At 38.2% G+C, this 19,664-nt stretch overlaps 1 protein-coding gene across 4 annotated transcripts in view; it reads left to right on the top strand.

The window, feature by feature from the left end:
- Nucleotides 1–14,639: 14,639 nt before the first annotated feature.
- The window catches only part of LOC143864343 (katanin p80 WD40 repeat-containing subunit B1 homolog KTN80.4-like), a 50,982-nt gene continuing 45,957 nt past the window's right edge, over nucleotides 14,640–19,664 (top strand). For all 4 annotated transcript variants that reach the window (XM_077375267.1, XM_077375266.1, XM_077375265.1 and 1 more), the window contains exons 1-7: nucleotides 14,640–14,847; nucleotides 14,976–15,021; nucleotides 15,492–15,622; nucleotides 16,161–16,278; nucleotides 16,436–16,662; nucleotides 17,043–17,145; nucleotides 18,826–18,896. In XM_077375267.1, the coding sequence (XP_077231382.1) occupies nucleotides 14,994–15,021; nucleotides 15,492–15,622; nucleotides 16,161–16,278; nucleotides 16,436–16,662; nucleotides 17,043–17,145; nucleotides 18,826–18,896 (678 nt within the window). In that variant the 5' untranslated portion in view covers nucleotides 14,640–14,847; nucleotides 14,976–14,993. The remainder of the gene's footprint in view (nucleotides 14,848–14,975; nucleotides 15,022–15,491; nucleotides 15,623–16,160; nucleotides 16,279–16,435; nucleotides 16,663–17,042; nucleotides 17,146–18,825; nucleotides 18,897–19,664) is intronic.

Genomic DNA, 19,664 nt, shown 5'->3' with positions numbered 1-19,664 from the left:
CCCAAATCTCTAAAGCCACTTGAATTCTCTAACACAAGGCAATGAATTCCACGTAAGTGTTTTTAGGGTCTGGAGTTGTGACTCCGAGAGACTACTCCGACGCTCAAGTCTCACAACAGAGGATGAAACCAACCAATAGAAGAACTGGAGAAGAATAAAGGGAAGAGAGAAAAGAAGTCAAGCAGTAAAGGGAAGAGAGAAAACTTCGTAAATGTTTCCATGGTGATCATTGTAGTACACCTCTTGATGATGGCAAAATCTGGTTTGATCAATGGATGGTAATGATAGCTGCCGGGGGGAGGGGTGTACCGAAATTCTTGAAATTTACCAAATTCTGTTCGAAATTTTGGTAATTTCGTTGAAACTTATAATAAAATAATCCTTTTTATTCCGTTAAAGAATTTCAAACGAAATTCCCAAAATTTTGTCCGAAATTTCGGTAATTTCGATCGAAATTTCATCCTAAAAAACCGGGATTTCGTGCGGCAACCAAATTTCCTCCGAAATTTTGGAATTTCGGTATCGGATAAGTCCGAAATTTTAGCCGAAACCGAAATTTAAAACCATGACCGGGAGAGGGAGAGATTAAAATCCTTCCATGAGTAATAATTTGTGGTTAGTACTTGTTTGAGCAGCAAATTCGATTGCATTACATGAAAGAAAAGTAAAATAAATATACACACGATGAAACATAAAGACAAATTTCTCCCCACAAGGATTTGTATTATCAAGAGAAATTATATGGTGCCTGCCCCTGCTCGGGCACGTACACTAGCGGGGCATCTGCCCTTGACATTTGATCCAACAGCCTGTTAGATCAAATGTCAAGGGCAGATGCCTCGCTAGTGTAGTCGGGCACCGTATAAAATCTCGAGTATCAATCACCCTAATTCAAAGTTAATTTTAATAATGATAGTGAATCTACGACCATTTTATAACCATAGTGACGGTAATGACAGAAAGTAACCAATACAAAATTTAGTAAAGCTCCATTATTTATGCAAGGACCAGATGCCCATTGTTGATTGGGTAAAATAAACATGGATTATTCATTACACGATGTTCAACCGATAGAAATCAAATGGTTTGGATTATGGGTTCTTGATCATGCCTTTTGATAGAGATAGAAGATATGAGTATTATCGTGCAAAAAAAAAAAAAAAAAACTGCCGAATAATCTATATTTTTAATAGAAGAATGCTAGACTCACAGGAGCCCTTGCAAAAAAACAGGGAAAGGGCTCCCTCATTGGTCAAAACCAATTTAGGATGCACAGAAAATCACGGCCATAACTGCCATAAAACAGTTTTGACCAATGAGGGCCCCCTTTCCCTTGTTTTTTTGCAAGGGCTCTTGTGAGTCTAGCATTCCTCGGGAAATGATAAATATGCCCCTTTTGATCACATGGGACACCCAACTGCAGTGTATGTGGCAATCAAATCCGTTGATTTCTTCTGATGTGAAGTACATCAGCCCCTCTGCAGTCATTGATACACTGCTGCTGGGTGTCCCGAGCGATGAAAAGGGGTGCATTTATCATTTTCCTTCTAATAAATATATCAATTTTTTTATTTTTTTAATTCCAAGATCTTAGTTATGTTAACATTCGCTAAATCTAATTGTATAAAACTAGAGGAGGTTAGATATACCTCAAGATCAGAAATCTGATATCTCTGATCTACTCTTTGCTTAGCCTTCGATTATTTGAAGACGGAAACACACAAGCCTAGCGTAGTGGCTTCCTTCCAATGCAAATGCTAATAGAGGATGGAGTTGGAAGTAAGGTGAATAGGCTCCAAAATCAAGGAAGAGGGAGAGAAGTTGAGAAGTGTGTAGAGACCATGTGGCGGAAATCCAGTAAGGTGAATAGGCTCTAAGCCAAATTTTGAGAAGTGTGTAGAGACCATGTGGCAGAAATCTCTCTCTCTCTCTCTCTCTCTCTCTCTCTCTCTCTCTCTCAGATGAAAATAAAGGGGTTGCATTTCCACATCATTTTGGCATTTGTGGGGATTCCTGGTTTTGTTTTCTTGCTTACGTGTCATGATAGAGGGTAGTAGCCAGTTAATTAAGAAAGAAAGACATGTTATCTAAACAATAAACATGGCTGTGCAAATATCAGCAGCCTAAATATATCATCATAAAATTAAATTAAATGAAAAATAGAGGGAAATGTTATCAGCACTACTGTATTTTGATGAGGGCACTCCTCACTTTATTAAAAGTACTGTATGGCCCGCCCCATAAGATGATCCAAACCGTCCATTAGATGGGCCACAACCTAAATAGGTTGTGCGTCAAAAATTATTTCCATAGGTTGATCCTAACCCTCCAACCCTCCGATCTATAGAGGGTTAGGATCAACCTATGGAAATAATTTTTGAGGCACAACCTATTTAGGCTGTGAACCATCTAATGGACTATTTGGATCATCCTATAGTGCGGGCCATGCCGTATTTTTAATAAAGTGAGGGGTGCCCTCATCAAAATACAGCAGTGCTGATAACATTTCCCAAAATAAATTATATTAACAAATAGATCAAATTTTCAATAATTTATTGTAAGTGCCACCATAGAAATCAATGGATCATCATAGGCAAAAGATCACATCATGAATCCTGGGTGAACAACTATAATAAGGGATTTGCTAGCATCCATCTCAGAAGGCATTTCGCGGATGATCTATTGCATCTGACAGCAGCCACAGATGCTCACTTTTCAGCAGATTTTGTCTTCATTCACAAGGTGGCTGCTGTCAGATGCAAACAGACCATCTGCAACAAGCCTTCTGCGATGGACGCTAGCAAATCTCCTGTAATAAATATCTACGATGGTGATTGTCATCGATATGCCTAAAATTAAAGAGTGAAAAAAATATGATTGACCTAATATTAGAAGTCAATAAACCTAAATGTGTATATATTATTAAAAAGAAGAGAGTAATACTGACTAAGACACTTATACATATATTACTAACTTATGAGTCTACGAATGATATATTTAACATATATAACTTTGTTTATAAGATAAATCCGGTTTCTTGAATAGTAACAAGGTATACCCAATTTAATACGGGCTTTGAGAGATAGGCCCCAAGTCCAATCCAAGTAATTCTAAACTTACTCAAGCGAGTTTCACCCCAGAGCATTGTATCGAAGTGTTGTATACTAAATCACCTTTAGCCTTCTAAAAATGTACAAGTGGGCCAATGGTGGTTCGTATTACCATAATTTTCTATTTTAAGGTGTGTTTCATATTTCATTTTCTTATTGGTGAATTTGCAGGTGCTTGTCTCACAGTCACCTTCAAAGGTTGAGGACTTGAGGGTCACATAGACGACCACTCCGCGCCATCGGATGAACCAAAGTTATAATTTAGTGGACCCCACCTCTTTACGGGAAATTAAAGAAGGGCCTTTTCTTCCTCGGGCCACCCCCATCTAGCATATTTATGACCACTCTTTTTACACTACAAAGGGGTTGCCTGGGGAAGAAAGGGGGCGAATATATCATTTCCCGAAATTAAAGCATCACATTTTAGCGTGAAAAGGGTAATTGAGTGTAGGTAGGAAGGAAGGAGGTGTCTACAATGTGTATGAAATGTGAGCCGTGTTACTTGTGATTTGACGATGGTGAGTGTTTGGTGGCCGTTAATGGTATCACACGAGGAGGGTGAATGAAGTTGAAGGCACCCCTCACCTACAAGGTGTTTTACTTGATTTGCAAACACTTTTTTTGAAATCACTTGAAATGCAAGCCAACCTCTATCTTTTCACCCCTGAAAATGGAGAATGCATGACAACGCAACATGCCTTAGAAATTATTGTGACCCCTATCATCCATTAGTTCAAACACCCCCCTCGTGGATGCATTGATGTCTCAACAGTAGTTGAAACGGTATGGAATTGAGTAGAGAAGAGATGAGAACTAGTAAGTGTTGGTCCCTAATGCCTCACAGTTACTTGATTTAACGCTATATATATATATGAGGAAAGTGTTTCTAGTCCGGCCGACTAGAGATCATTCTCTAGTCCACCGACCAAAAACACATGGGTCCCACATATTTGGGTGATGCAAAGCATTCATTTGATGGGGCCTGACATAGAGACGGTGTCCCCAAGAAATTAACTTCATAGGATCATCCCAACCCTATGATTTGTGGAGCTTAAAATGGACGGCTATAAACCGCCACAAATGAATCTGAATTTTTGTGGACATCCTATCTATGATGAGGCCTATCAAATGAATGCTTTAGATCACTACAAAATATGTGGGACCCATGTGTTTTTGGATGGTGGACTAATGAATGATCTCTAGTCGGTCGGACTAGAAACACTTTCCTTTATATATATATATATATATATATATATATATATATATATATATGAGAGAACGGTTCCTACACATATGTGTAGATAAGTTATCTACACACTAGCTTAAAATACAGTGGGGGCCACATTATTTGGGTGATCCAAACCATTCATTTTTAAGGCCCTCACATAGATAGGGTGTCCACAAAAAAATCAGATCCATAGGATCATCCTAACCATTCGAACTGTGGAGGCAAAAAATGAACTAATTTGTGAAGGTTTAAAGACATCCATTTTACCTCTACAAATCGTAGGGTTGGGATGATCCTATGGATCTGATTTTTTGTAGACACCCTATCTATGTGAGGGCCTATAAAATGGATGGCTTGGATCACTCAAACAATGTGGGCCCCCACTGTATTTTAAGCTAGTGTGTAGAGAACTCTCTACACATATGTGTAGGAACCGTTTTCTCTCTCTCTCTCTCTCTCTCTCTCTCTCTCTCTCTATATATATATATATATATATATATATATATCAACCCTACGATTTGTGGAGGCAAAAATGAACGTGTAAAAACCTTCACAAATCTATCCATTTTTGCCTCCACAGTTTGAAGGGTTGGGATGATCCTACCTAGCTGATTTTTTGGGCACACCCTATCAATGTAAGGGCCTATCAAATGAATGGTTTGGATCACCAAAACAATGTGGGCCCATTGTATTTTAAGCCGGCGGTGTAGCTTCACTTTCCTCATATATATATATATATATATATATATATATATATATATATATATATATAGAGACACACACTACTGGGACACCCGTGCGATGGACGGGGCGTTGACAAAAAAAAGAGCATTAAAAATGTTTTCTTAAAAAGGATAAAGATGGAAAAAGGGATCCATATATCTTAATACATATTTGCAGGGGAATCCATATATCTTAAACCATATTTGGAGGCACTAAAAGGAATTGGGATATAATCATGGTTTTAAATTTCGGACAAGACCGAAACCGAAACGTTCTGAAACCAAAATTGGCGAAACATACCAAATTTTGTCAATTTCGGCGAAATTTGGGAAAAAAATATTAATTTTTTATTCCTTTCCCAAATTTGAAAAAGAAATTTCGGCCCAAAAAATTGATATTTCAAGTGTCTTTCCCGAATTTCAGGGATTTCGATGGCTAGGTCCAAAATTTATGCCGAAACCGAAATTTCAAACCGTGGATATAACATATGTAAAACTCAACAGGAAGAATCACCGCTTTAGTTTCTTCAAAACTGATATATAAATTGCGGAGAAGGAAACAATAGTCAACACTGTAAATTGTGGAGGATCTTTTTGTCACTAATAAGCATTCATGATACATAAAAAGTATCAAAAATGAAAGGAGGAAAAAAAACAAATAAAAAAAAGCTGCAGTTTACTATTGAGTTTTAAGTGGTGGTTATATACATGCAAACAAAATGTATGATGGGGCCCATATAATTAGTTAATCTAAACCAATCAAATGCTTATTAAGTGTCCCACTCAGTTAAATGAGAGAGAACCCAATTCGCATAAGGAAGTTACATATTTATGATCCATCAAGAAAAACTTACCAAAACATACAAATGACGAATCAGGATCACTGGGAACCACATCTGTTAGAAGTTTGTATATACACCATGGCTAGAAAGAAGGCATTAAATCATTACACCAGCAGGGCAATATCTTCCGCGTGGGAAAGTAATATGACTCCAACAAAGACACAAAATTTTGATCAATTTAACATAGTAATGAGATATATCATATTAAAGCTCATCAACCCAGTATTTCCCTCTCCACCAGAGCCAATACTCAAATGAAGACTTCCATCTAACTACCTTCCCATCAATCAAAACAAAAACTCAGACCCACAAAAACGCATCAAAAGGAGAATCCATATTACATACTAAAAATTTCCAAACAGGGAAGGTGATTGCAGGAATCAATTCAATAAATAACCTATTAAAAGAACACTCCCAATTCCAAAATTGAAGAAATAAAAATAAAACAAAAATTACCAGGCCCTCAGTCTGAACATCCCTCAACGGTGAAGCAACCTCCTTGGAAGCTGCGACTTGTAGGAAAGGCCACACCATAGCTGCACAAACACACACGAAATAATTTTTCATGAATTTCTCCATAAAGAAAATATAACAAAGATTTGAGAGAAACAAAATAGACCAAAAATTCGAGAGAAACAAAGACACAGCATATAGGTTCGAGAGAAACAAAGATAAAAGGGTACGTTTCATGGAGAATATATAGATGAGAAAAACGAATGAAAGAGAACAAACTGTTCGCCATGACGTGTTTGAATTCGTGAAGAGATGTAGCATTTTTAGGGCACGGATTGGGAGAGTTTAAAAGCCCTAGAAAATTTTTATTCTCCTCTCTCTCTCTCTCTCTCTCTCTCAACGTTTCAAGGACATGCAAAAATTTAGGGCTAGTTTCAGAGTATTTAATAATTAGAAAATACATCTATAAACCTTGGACGTATCCTAGCCCAAAAATATTTCCTAAAATCTCTCTCTAAATCTTTGCGAAAACCGGAAATACTAAACCAAAACGGAAATCTCTTCTTAAAGTCTTAAAAAAAGAAGTAACGGAATACTAAACGTCTTTTGGACTCTTTAGAAAAAAGAATTAATTGGAAATAAATGGGTGATTACTAAATTAAACCCTAATTTAGTTGCCTGATCTATTCAAATACAGTGGGGGCCACATTATTTGGGTGATCCAAACCATTCATTTTTAAGGCCCTCACATAGATAGGGTGTCCACAAAAAATCATATCCATAAGATCATCCTAACTATTCGAACTGTGGAGGCAAAAAATAGACTAATTTGTGAAGGTTTAAAGACATCAATTTTACCTCCACAAATCGTAGGGCTGGGATGATCCTATGGATCTGATTTTTTGTAGACACCCTATCTATGTGAGGGCCTTTAAAATGGATGGCTTGGATCACCCAAACAATGTGGGCCCCCACTGTATTCTAAGCTAGTGTGTAGAGAACTCTCTACACATATGTGAGAAAACGGTTCCTACACATATGTGTAGAGAATTCTCTACACACTAGCTTAAAATACAGTGGGGGCTCACATTGTTTGGGTGATCCAAGCCATCCATTTTAAAGGCCCTCACATATATATATGAGAAAACGGTTCCTACACATATGTGTAGAGAGTTCTCTACACACTAGCTTAAAATACAGTGGGGGGCCACATTGTTTGGGTGATCCAAGCCATCCATTTTAAAGGCCCTCACATAGATAGGGTGTCTACAAAAAATCAGATCCATAGGATCATCCCAGCCCTACGATTTGTGGAGGTAAAATTGATGTCTTTAAACCTTCACAAATTAGTCCATTTTTTGCCTCCACAGTTCGAATAGTTAGGATGATCTTATGGATATGATTTTTTGTGGACACCCTATCTATGTGAGGGCCTTAAAAATGAATGGTTTGGATCACCCAAATAGTGTGACCCACAATGTATTTTAAGCTAGTGTGTAGATAACTTATCTACACATATGTGTAGGAACCGTTTTCTCATATATATATATATATATATAGGAAAAGTGTTGCTACTCGGTCTTGTAATTAAGCTTATCAACTCGGTCGGATTAAATACATATATATATAGGAAAAGTGTTGCTACTCGGTCTTGTAATTAAGCTTATCAACTCGGACGGATTAAATACAGTGGGGGCCCATATTGTTTGGGTGATCCAAACAATTCATTTGAAAGTCCCTTACCTAGATAGGCTGTCCACAAAAAATCAGACCCATAGGGTGATCCTAACCCATCCAACAGTGAAGGGAAAAATGGGCAAATTTGTGGACAAACTGTGTCTGTCCATTTTTCCCACCACTGTTGGATGGGTTAGGATGATCGTATGGACCTGATTTTTTGTGGACACCCTATCTAGGTAAAGGGCTTTCAAATGAATGGTTTGGATCACCCAAACAATGTGGGCCCCCATGGTATTTACCCGACCAAGTAGATAAGCTTAGCTACAAGACCGAGTAGCAACACTTTTCCCTATATATATATGAGGAATAAGATTGTACGCTCGACCGTACCTAAAGTTAGGTACGGTAGAGTGCCAAATCACATGGGTCCCACATTTTTGGTGAGCATCTAAACCTTTCATTTGCAAGGCCCCATCATAGATTGGGTGCATACCAAAAATCAGTACCATTGAATCATCCTAACCCATCCATTTGTGGAGCCCAAAATGGACAGACAGTGTTTGTCCACAAATCTGCCCATTTTGCCCTCCAGTTTTGGATGGTTTAGATGGCCACATTTTTTGGGTGATCCAAACTACTCATTTGAAAGGCCCTTAGATGGATATGGTGCCTACAAAAAATCAGGTCCATAGGATCATCCTAACCCTTCCATTTATGGAGGTTAAAAATGGGCAAATTTATGGAGGTTTATACCCATCCATTTCAACCTCCACAAATGGAAGGATTAGGATGATCCTATGAAGTTCATTTTTTGGGCACACCCTATCTATGTGAGGGCCTATTAAATGAATGCTTTGGATCATCCAAACAAAGTAGGCCCCTTATGTTTTTAAGCGCCACCTCATATAAGCTATATGAGGTGACACCTTAGGAACTCTATTCTCATATATATATATATATATATATATATATATATATATATCTGTGTGTGTGTGAGAGAAAAGGATTTCTGCGCTCGAGCATAGAAACAGGGGCGAGCCCACATTTTTTGTGGGATCCAAAGCATTCATTTGATGGGCCCTTTCATGGATAGGGTGTCCACCAAAATCAACTTCATTGGATCACCTTAGGGTGTCCATTTGAGGGGCCAAAAAATGGGGAGCCAAAAAATGGGGAGCCAAAAAATGGGCCCATTTTTTGGCCCCTCAAATGGACACCCTAAGGTGATCCAATGAAGCAGGTTTTTGGTAGACACCCCATCCATGATGGGGCCTTCCAAATGAATACTTAGGTTCACCCCCCAGTGTGGCCCTACCCCTGCTTTTGTGCTCAAGCACAGAAACCCTTATATATATATATATAGAGAGAGAGAAAGAGAGAGAGAGAGAGAGAGAGAGAGGAAAGTGAAGCTACACCGCCGGTGTAGCTAACTTAGATACACCGCCGGCTTAAAATACAATGGGCCCACATTGTTTTGGTGATCCAAAGAATTCATTTGATTGGCCCTCACATAGATAGGGTGTCCACCAAAAATCAGCTTCATAGGATCATCCCAACCCTACGATTTGTGGAGGCAAAATGAACGTGTAAAAACCTTCACAAATTTGTCCATTTTTGCTTCCACAGTTTGAAGGGTTAGGATGATCCTATGGAGCTGATTTTTGGTGGATACCCTATCTATGTGAGGGCCAATCAAATGAATGGTTTGGATCACCAAAACAATGTGGGCCCATTGTATTTTAAGCCGGCAGTGTAGCTTCACTTTCCTCATATATATATATATATATATATATATATATGAGGAAATGGTTTGTGTGCAGCTGCACAGATAAGCAATATGTGCATGGCTGCACAAACCAAGGGGGCCACATTTTTTGGGGGATCCAAAGCATTCATTTGGAAGGCCCTTCCATGGATAGGGTGTGTATCAAAAATCAGCCATATAGGATCATCCTGACCCAATCAAAGTTGGAGGGGGGAATGGACAGACACTGTTTCTGTCCATTTTTTCCCTCCACAAATGGCAGGGTTAGGATGATCCTAAAAGGCTGATTTTTGGTACACACCCTATCCATGGAAGGGCCTTCCAAATGAATGCTTTGGTCCCCCAAAAAATGTGGGCCCCACTATGGTTTGCGCAGCCATGCACGATAGCTTATCTGTGCAGCTAGAGGAAAGGGTTCCTGCTAACGTTAGCTTAAAAAAGGTCGGGCCCACATTGTTGGGGGATCCAAAGCATTCATTTGGACGGCCCTTTCATGGATAGGGTGTCCACCAAAAATCAGTTCCATTGGATCATCTCAGGGTGTCCATTTGTGGGGTAAAAAAATAGGCAGATTAGTGGACAAACAGTATCTGTCCATTTTCACCCCCACAAATGGACATCTTATGCTGATCCAATGAAGCTGATTTTTGCTACACACCCCATCCATGATAGGGCCTTTCAAATGAATGCTTAGGATCAGCCCAACAATGTGGCCCACCCTTGTTTTACACTAACGTTAACAGCTAAGCTAGCTGCTAACGTTAGCAGGAACCCTTTTCTCATATATATATGATGGTCATCATTATATACAACTGGGAGATATTTTTGCATCATAACCAAGTATGATGGGGCCCACAAATGACCAATATGGATCGTCCACGGCAACGGGTCAGGCTCACAATGGCCAATAAGATTAAAGGACATAATAGTACGAGCATCTAACACATTTGAAATTTTTTCTTATTAAAACCAAGGATTTGCTAGGGACCATCGCATGTCATTTTGCGGACTGGCTGTTGCATGGGAGAGCGGCCACCTCAGATGAATTAAATGACTAAGACAAAATCTGTTAAAAAGTGAGCCTATATATGTGGAAGATGAATTAAATGAATAAGACAAACTCCGATGAAAAGTGAGCTGATGTGGCTGCTTTCATGTAACAGCCTGAAATTTTGAAATTTAAGGAAAATCAACCAAATATCTCATTTTTTAATTATTTAATATTTGTCTGAAATTTCGACCAAAATTTTAGTAATTTCGGCCAAAATTTGGTATGAAATAAAATATTGATTTTATTCGTTTCGTCATATTTCAGCCTAAATTTCGGTTTCGGTGATGATTGAGAAGCATTCACAAACCGAAATTTGAAACCATGTTGATAGCGTGAATCCCACCAATCCATCCAAATCTATGCATCAGATGGGGTTCACCATTTTACCTCATGTTTTGATGCGTGGGTCCCACGATCTCCACTCTAGCCAGTGGATAAGGTGGGGCCCACCTTTTCACACCTCATTTGTGTGTGTGTGTGTGAGAGAGAGAGAGAGAGAGAATTGAACGGGTCAACCATATGATGAGAAAGACATTCCAACTCTTTCATTGAATAATGGAACGGGTCAACCATATGCTGAGAAAGACATTCCAACTCTTTCCTTGTATTCAATGATATACTAGTAAACAATGAAGAGAACAACTCATTAATCCGCGTATATATTTGTCTATATGTAGTACGCCCTTGAGGGAGGTAGAAGGAGAAGCTGTCCAGTAACGGAAAAGAGAATAAAAAAGTGGGTGGGCACTTCACACTTCCCTCTCTTAGCGATGAAACATTTTCAAAATAAAATAGCCACTCCACCAAAGTGATTACCTAACATATCGAAAGTATCATCCTTTATTATTATAATAAAATAAAGCTATATCAAAATCAATCATCACAACTCAAAGATTGCTGCTCTAATGACTATTAAGCAACATGCATGATCTCACGGGGTTGAGCCTCTAGCTCATTGGTAAAAGGATTTGTTCCTCAACCAAGAGGTCCAGTGCAGTGCAGGGGGCAGTGGCGGAGCCAGGATTTATAGATAAGGAGGAAAGGTTATACATAAGGGGGGCAGGTTATACATAAGTCTGGGCCCAATTGAGTTGGGCCTATAAAGGAGTTTGGCCCAACTCATGAGGGGCAGCTGCCCCCCTTAAGCTACATGTAGCTCCGCCCCTGGCCGAGGGGGGGGGGACCATTATTAAAAAAAAGGGTCCAGGGTTCGATGTTAGCTCAGCTCAACTCAACAAAGCCTTTGTCCCAAACTAATTGGGGTCGGCTAAATGAGTCATTTAGAAAAATTTCATGAAGAAGGTGAAAGGAATCTACCTAGCTCTAATCCTGGCTCTAGTTGGGTTCGTATACGTGGATCATTTTCTCTCATTTTATCCTATCTAAGGGCATGTTCTCTGTTATGTTCCTAGCTATCAAGTCTTTCCTCACTGTCTTCGAGCTGCCCCTACCTCTCTTTACTCCATCAACTTGGCATGAGTCGCCTCTTCTGGCTGGAGCATCCAAAGGCCTAACGTTGGATATGTCCAAACCATCTTAAGTGGTGCTCTCTTATCTTCTCTTCAGTAGGTGCCACCCCCACCTTTTTACGAATGTCTTCATTTTTAATTATATCTAACCTTGTATGGACGCACATCCTCCATCTAAGCATTCGCATATCTGCTACACTCATAATATGCACATGTTGCTTCTTGGTGGCCCAATATTTTGAGCCGTACAGCATGGTTGGCCTCACAGATGTCTTATAGAACTTTCCCTTCAACTTGATAGCGATTTTACGGTCGCACGGAACTCCTGAGGCAAGCTTCCACTTCAACCAACCCGCTCTTATTCTATGGTTATCATTCTCTTCAATCTTTGCTTTCTTATGTAGAATTGAACCGCGAATGATATCCTTCTTAGGTATCTCCTGTCTAGTCACATTTACTACATCCTCGTCCCGCCTCCTTACTTACTAAAGTTGCACACCATATAATATGTCTTAGTCAGTCTAAAACCTTTGAATTCCAAAGTAGTTCTCCATTACTCTAACTTAGCATTTACTCCTACTTTGGTTTCATCGATTAATACGATGTGAGCTTACTTACCTGGAAAAAAAACATGAATAATTCCCCATCTTCATAAAACCAACCCTTTAGATCAAAATAAATTTACAAATAACAACACAAAGATGAGAAAAACATGGCAGTACGTATCAAATGAAACGTTGTTTCGTAACCTTGTACATTTCACTTCTAAGACAAATGATAAATTGAAGGAGGCCATTGCAAAAACCACCTATAAGGGTACCTCCATTGGTCTATCTCAACAAAGTTCATTTACAAGGGCACATTTTTTCTTTTTTTGATGGGCACATAAAAATATGAAAGGGGTGATGATAAATTCACACCCTCTGTAGGATAATTCGCACCCCTTTAAAGAGGGTATGCGACTTTTAACACTTTTTAACGTCAATTCATGCTAAAGGGGTGCGAATTATCATACAAGGGGTGCATGGTATTCACAGTCCCTTGTTTTGATGTTGGCACCCCTCTCCTTGTTTTAAACAAAAGCCTCTTAATAGCTCTTGATAGTTTCTAAGGTATTAAATGAAGGATTAAGACAAGGAGGATAGAATGTGGAAGTAAGGGAGAGCCCGGGTTTCAACCTTCCCACTCATAGTTAGCAAAATGCGGTTTTAAATGGAGTTTTTTTTCTTTCTTTAAAAAAACCTCATTTTGTTGGCTTGCCATTTAATACTCTGTTTAAAACTTCTACAATAATAAACTCTGTTTTTTTTAGTAAAACATTTAAAATTCGTTTAAAATGACTTTTAAATGTATTAAACACTTGAACACATTTTTGGCCACCTTTCCAACTTTAGTTCATATATTTTATAAATGAGAAAATTTTAAACCCATTTTTGTGTTTTTGTTCTTACTACATTCTTTTGAACCAACACCTTATTAAATTTGAATTTTTCTTGTCCCATTTTTTCACTTAATCACGTTTTGCTAACTATGTCCCTGTCAATGAAGCAGGACGAAGATTAAGGGTGGCTTTTTTTTTCCTAGCAAATATGAATTTGGGGGAGTTAATTGAAAATTAAGCATGGGAAAGTGAGGAAGGAAAGAAATTTGAAGGCAAGTAGTTAATTGAAAATTAGGGATTTACTAGGGACCATCACACAAGGCATTTCGTGGACCGGATGTTGCATGGGAGAGCAGCCACCTCAGATGAATTAAATAATAAGACAAAATCTGTTGAAAAGTGAGCAAATGTTGGTGCTTCTCATGCAACGGCCCAAAATGCCTCATGTGATGGTCCCTAGCAAATCCCTGAAAATTAAGCTTGAGAAAAGGAAGAAGGAGAGATATTAGAAGGCAAGTAAAGAGAGATATATATGAAAGGGAACTGAAGGAATGGAATGCGGTGCCGTGGGGTCTTCATGTTTGGATCTTGATTTTGATTGTGAAAGGAGGGATTATAAGGTTCATAACAACCGAACACTCTCAAAGGGATTTAGCATTTAAATTACAAATTCTTCTGAAATAACCGTTTCGATTCGTTCTTCAACTCATCAACTTGTCAGGGCCACCATACCGAAAAAAGACACATTCGCATTTGCCGTGCACGCGGTGAATAAACGGTGGTGGGTAAAAGGGTAGTTCGGTCTTTTCTTCGTACGGCGACCACGACAGGTCAATAAGTTAAAAGTTGAAACCCAACCCAATGCTTGTTAAAAGTTGTAAGGGTTAAATGGTAAATTCCACTTTCTTGAACACAAATAGCTTTGTGAGTTGGTGTAAGGTGAAAGTGTGAGAGAGAACAAGGGACTCTTCCTTGGCATCTTTTGTGGCACAAAGCATCTGTGATCAACACTGGAAAACACAAGGATTTCTATACAGCAAATTCTCTATTGTGTTTATAGTCTGTGAGAGGAAACATAAAAAAAGGAAGAAAGGGGGGCGAAGGCGAGGAAGACGAGGGGGGGGGATAAATGATGTTGGAGAAGAGGTATTCTCTCTTCCCCCTGTAACAATGGCAAATGTTGCGTTCTTGAGCTAGGGTTTCTCCAGATCTGTTTGGTTTAAGATATGAAAGCATCTATTTCTTTCTACTGAACTAGGGTTTTATTTTCACAGGCTCTCAGTTCCAGATTCATGACGACCAAGCGCGCTTATAAGCTACGTATCCTTCCCCCCCCTTATTTCTTCTTTCCTCGCTTCGCACCATTTCCCATTCTAGGTTTTTTTTTTTGTAATGGTAAAGGTTGAACATTGAGTAAGTGAAGCCGTTCTAGGGTTTCTTTAAAACGCATTTGTGTTTCTTTATTTATTTACCTTTCCATGTAATTCCTGAATTTAGAAGGGAATGAGATCTGTTCCCATCCTATTTCTTCTTCCTATTTTTTCTTTTATTTATTTATTATTCATTTTTGAATGTCATCTTCCTATTTTTTTTTTCTATATTTTTTTTAATCTTTTGATAATTACTTCCTGAATTGGGGTTATTGGAGATTTACACCATTTTTGAATTCTTCCTATATTGTTTTGGTTATTTTTTCATATGTACTTCCCGATTTGGGCTTATTGGAGCTTTACGTGAATTTCGAATTGGGGTTATTGGAGATTTGGTTACCTTGACCTAGGTTGATGTAGAGGAGTTTGTGGCACACACATCGAGCGTCAACTGCCTCAAGATCGGTAGGAAGTCATCAAGGGTTCTTGTTACTGGAGGAGAAGATCACAAGGTCAATCTGTGGGCTATCGGCAAGCCGAATGCTATATTGGTTAGTTCTGTCCCGAGCCCTAACCATTGTGCAGATTTTCATTTTCATCTTTCTAGATTGTTTCTGCAGTTCCACAACCCACATTGCCTCTATTAACTTCTCAGTATTGCGTCCAGATGTTCTAAAACCTAAATGTGGCTATCAAATCTGGTTGTGAATGAGTAATGCTCGTGCATTGCGACTCTGTTGTGGAATTTTATTCATTGATTTGAAAAGCAAAGTTTTATGGGTTTTGCTAAAGAGTGCCCCCATTAAGGTGCATTGGAAAAGAAATTTTACACATGTTTTGATAAAGAAATCTCAACGCAAGTGTAGAAGTCTGAAAGTATATGTAAAATGATTGTAAAATTCCTTTTCCAATGCACCTTAACGTTAGCAAAACCAAAGTTTTATATAGAAGCAGGGAGTTTAGCAAAACTTGTCCCCCTACCTTACCCCATGGAATATCTATTGTCCTGTCATGGAGAACTGTCTGGTTTCCTATTTTACAACCAGGGACTGTGTTTAATTTGCATTTATTGGATTTGCTAATATGCAGAGCCTCTCTGGTCATACAAGTGCAGTCGAATCGGTAAGCTTCGATTCTTCTGAAGTCTTAGTGGCTGCAGGAGCGGCTAGTGGCACAATAAAGCTGTGGGACTTGGAGGAGGCAAAGCGTACACACACCTTACCTCATTAATTTTATACATTTACCGTTGTCTAGGGCTCATAAAAAGGAAGGAAGAAAGTACAAAAGCTTATTCCAATAGGTTCTAAAATGGCACCATTACTTTTATTTATTTATTTTTCTTTTGGATTTGGTTGTACCTGCAGTCGTTCGCACGCTTACGGGACATAGGTCAAATTGCATATCTGTTGACTTCCATCCTTTTGGCGAGTTCTTTGCATCTGGCTCTTTGGATACAAATCTTAAGATATGGGATATCAGAAGGAAGGGCTGTATTCATACTTACAAGGGCCACACTAGAGGGGTTAATGCCATTAGATTTACTCCAGATGGCCGTTGGGTTGTTTCTGGTGGAGAAGACAATGTCGTGAAGGTGATACAACAATCCTCTTTTACTCCCATGGTGCATGCTTATAGTTTCCTTATAGTACTAGTGCTTGTTGATTGTCTGTCCTTTTCTTTTTGTCTTTCGAACTGCTGCCTGCTTAACTGTATGGCTTTACTTTTCACGATAACACAGTTCTTTTCATCAATATATCCAAGATATTCTGATTTACTGTACTTTAGTCTCGACCCGCTTGTTTCTCAACATTACCATCTCTTTCTTTTGACTGTGTATGGACTTCTGAACTCTAGTCTTTTGCTTGTTTGTGTGTGATTCCCATTCACTCTGCCTATTGTGAACTTGATTTGGGTTTGCCATGCTTTTAATATGTAGAAGATTTTCTTGTTATTAAATCAATGTCTTGACAGCTGTGGGATCTGACTGCTGGAAAGCTCTTGCACGATTTCAAGTGCCACGAGGGCCAGATTCAATGTATAGATTTTCATCCCCACGAGTTTCTCTTGGCAACAGGTTAGATAATTTAATCTCTTCTCTCCTCTTGAAAGAAACACTTGTTCTTACTGAATTCTCAGATTTATGATACCTTGAAGGGAATAATAGGTGGGCATGGATCTTTGTACTTTGCTCGAAACATTAGTTTTCAGGTTGCTAATACTCATTTGTAATGTCTCAAACTGGGTGGGTAGATGATTTAGAACTATTTTGAGTGTGCAATCTTATTTGATTTTGGGTGCAATTTGTGTGTGGACTGGTAATCTAAATTTGTTTGGTAGAAAGTGAAGACAACTGCTATAAGATCATCCCCTAAGATTATTGTTGATTTCAAACATATGCCGGAGTGAGGTGCCTATCTTCAACTTCAGATATATGCTGGACAAGTTCTCCATCTGCCACTTTCTCCTACCTAATCAGCATATTTTTTTTGAATGTTACCTAATCAGCATATTTTTAACCCTATTTATTGATTTTAACTCCTTTTGTGAAGGATAAAACAAGCCTGAATGATAAGTTTCTTTCAAATTTCTCATTTTTCTCTTTGCTTCTTGCATGTGTTCTTCATAAGAATTATTTAAAAATGGACATACCTGATTATGTACAAGTTATAACTAGTGCAATAAGGTGACTGCATGCTTTTCTCATAAGGGAGGTGTAAGTATGTGAGAGGAAAATATATCAGCATTTACAGAAACCATGATTTTTTCTCTTTCAGGGTTGGGTGTGGAGGGGGTGTTGAAATGTATTTAAGGTTGATATAATCAGCTAATTGAAGATTTTTTCCTATATTTGTTACTTGCCTGACCTCTTAAACAGAGAGAAAAAAAGGATTGAGAGCAAAAGTGAGGACAGAAAAGAGCAGCCAACTCTTCGCTGTTTTCTCACCGGATGATACGGTCAGCTCCGTGGTTTGTGAGATCCTCCACCAAGAGAAGCTGAGATCCTGTGTCGGGAGAAAGCATGGTGAGGAGTGGAGATCGAGGGGTGAATAGTGGAAGATAAAGAAGAGGAGCCCGTGTTGTTGTTCTCTGGAAAAAGAAGTCCCACCAAGATTTAGCACTAAACAAAAATAAGCTTGATATTTTTATCTTTGAATGGTACTACGATGGATTTTAAATTGGGTCCCATCCATTTTGGAATAAAAAGCGTTTCAGGCTGTTAAGATGTCCTCACAACCAAGTGGCATTTCATGATAAGAAATCCAATACAGTTGGGTACTATAGCAATTTAATTAAGCGTGCAACTAACCCTTATTTTAGTTGATAGGGTTCATGTTTCTTTTTTAGGGGTGTCTCTTTTGTAACTTCTTCTAGCTGCATTTCTCATCTACAATTATATCAACTGTGCAGTTTTAAACTGCATGTAATTATATATTAGGTCTGTTTTATTTGTTGAGACGTTTCTTTAATGTTGAAAAAGAATAATTTACATTTCTTTGTATTTTGCTTTGATATGTCCTATTTATTTAGGGAAATGATTTTAGCACTCCATTGTTTTGATATGTGGCGAAAGTAGCATGTCGTTTTGTTTTAAATTGGCATTATTAGAGTTTTTTGGGAACTGTAAATAACCTTTTGACAGCCCTTTAAAAACAAAACGACATGCTACATTCGCAACCTATCAAAACATTGGAGTGCTAAAATCATTTTCTTTTATCTATTGGTGCATTTATATCTTGTGTCCTATACCGCACAGGTTCGGCTGATAGAACTGTTAAATTCTGGGACCTTGAGACCTTTGAGCTGATTGGATCTTCTGCACCTGAGGTATCTCTTAACCTTAATCACTATTGGCTTTATTTTGTTATCTCCATGCTTAAGCAATTTATAATAGTTGTGCCATCCTTGAATTTCTTGCTAGCTCTTTCGAGATTTGCATTAGTTTTTTATTGAAAGTCAAAGATGGTTTTTTTTAAAGTTCCTATTCTTGTAATTTATCTTTCTTAAGTTTTTTTTATTTCTTGTAATTTTCCTAAAAGTTGATGGATCAGCTAAGTTTTATCAAGGGAAGTAAAATTTTATCAAAAAATAAAAATGTGTACAAACACAAAGTCAAAGAATATTCGCAAGTCTGGTGTGTATGGTGCCACTTTATGTCACCATCAATGTAGAAATTTTCACATCAACATTTGCTAATCCTTGCTTCTTGAATTACATGAGAAATCTGTCTATCAAAGTAGATGATCTCTTATTTGTGGTTATTATTACTTCCATTTGTGATTGGAGGGGAATTTTTTTTAAAAAATAAATTTCTTTGATGCACCTTAAAAATTGATATAAATAGACTCCTTGTGGCATTTGTATCTTTTGATCTTTCTGGGGTATGTGAAGATTTTGCCCCATTCAAGTTGACAAAGGCTTCCATAATGCTGTCAAATGTAGATATAGATTTTAGTCAATAAGCTTGATGTACTAACATCTGTGAAATATTAAATTTAGAGAAACATTTCATAATGAAATGCTACATTGTAGCCTTTTGAGTTATGAAAGATGTTGGGCAGTTTGTCTTATCATGTGAATGTTAGGCAGTTCTAG

Source organism: Tasmannia lanceolata, unplaced genomic scaffold, assembly GCF_043159265.1.
Source record: "Tasmannia lanceolata isolate RefF3 unplaced genomic scaffold, GAP_Taslan_0.1 ptg000048l, whole genome shotgun sequence".
NCBI lineage: Eukaryota > Viridiplantae > Streptophyta > Magnoliopsida > Canellales > Winteraceae > Tasmannia > Tasmannia lanceolata.
The sequence above is the reverse complement of the archived record's forward strand: the minus strand, read 5'-3'. Positions and strand labels throughout refer to the sequence as shown.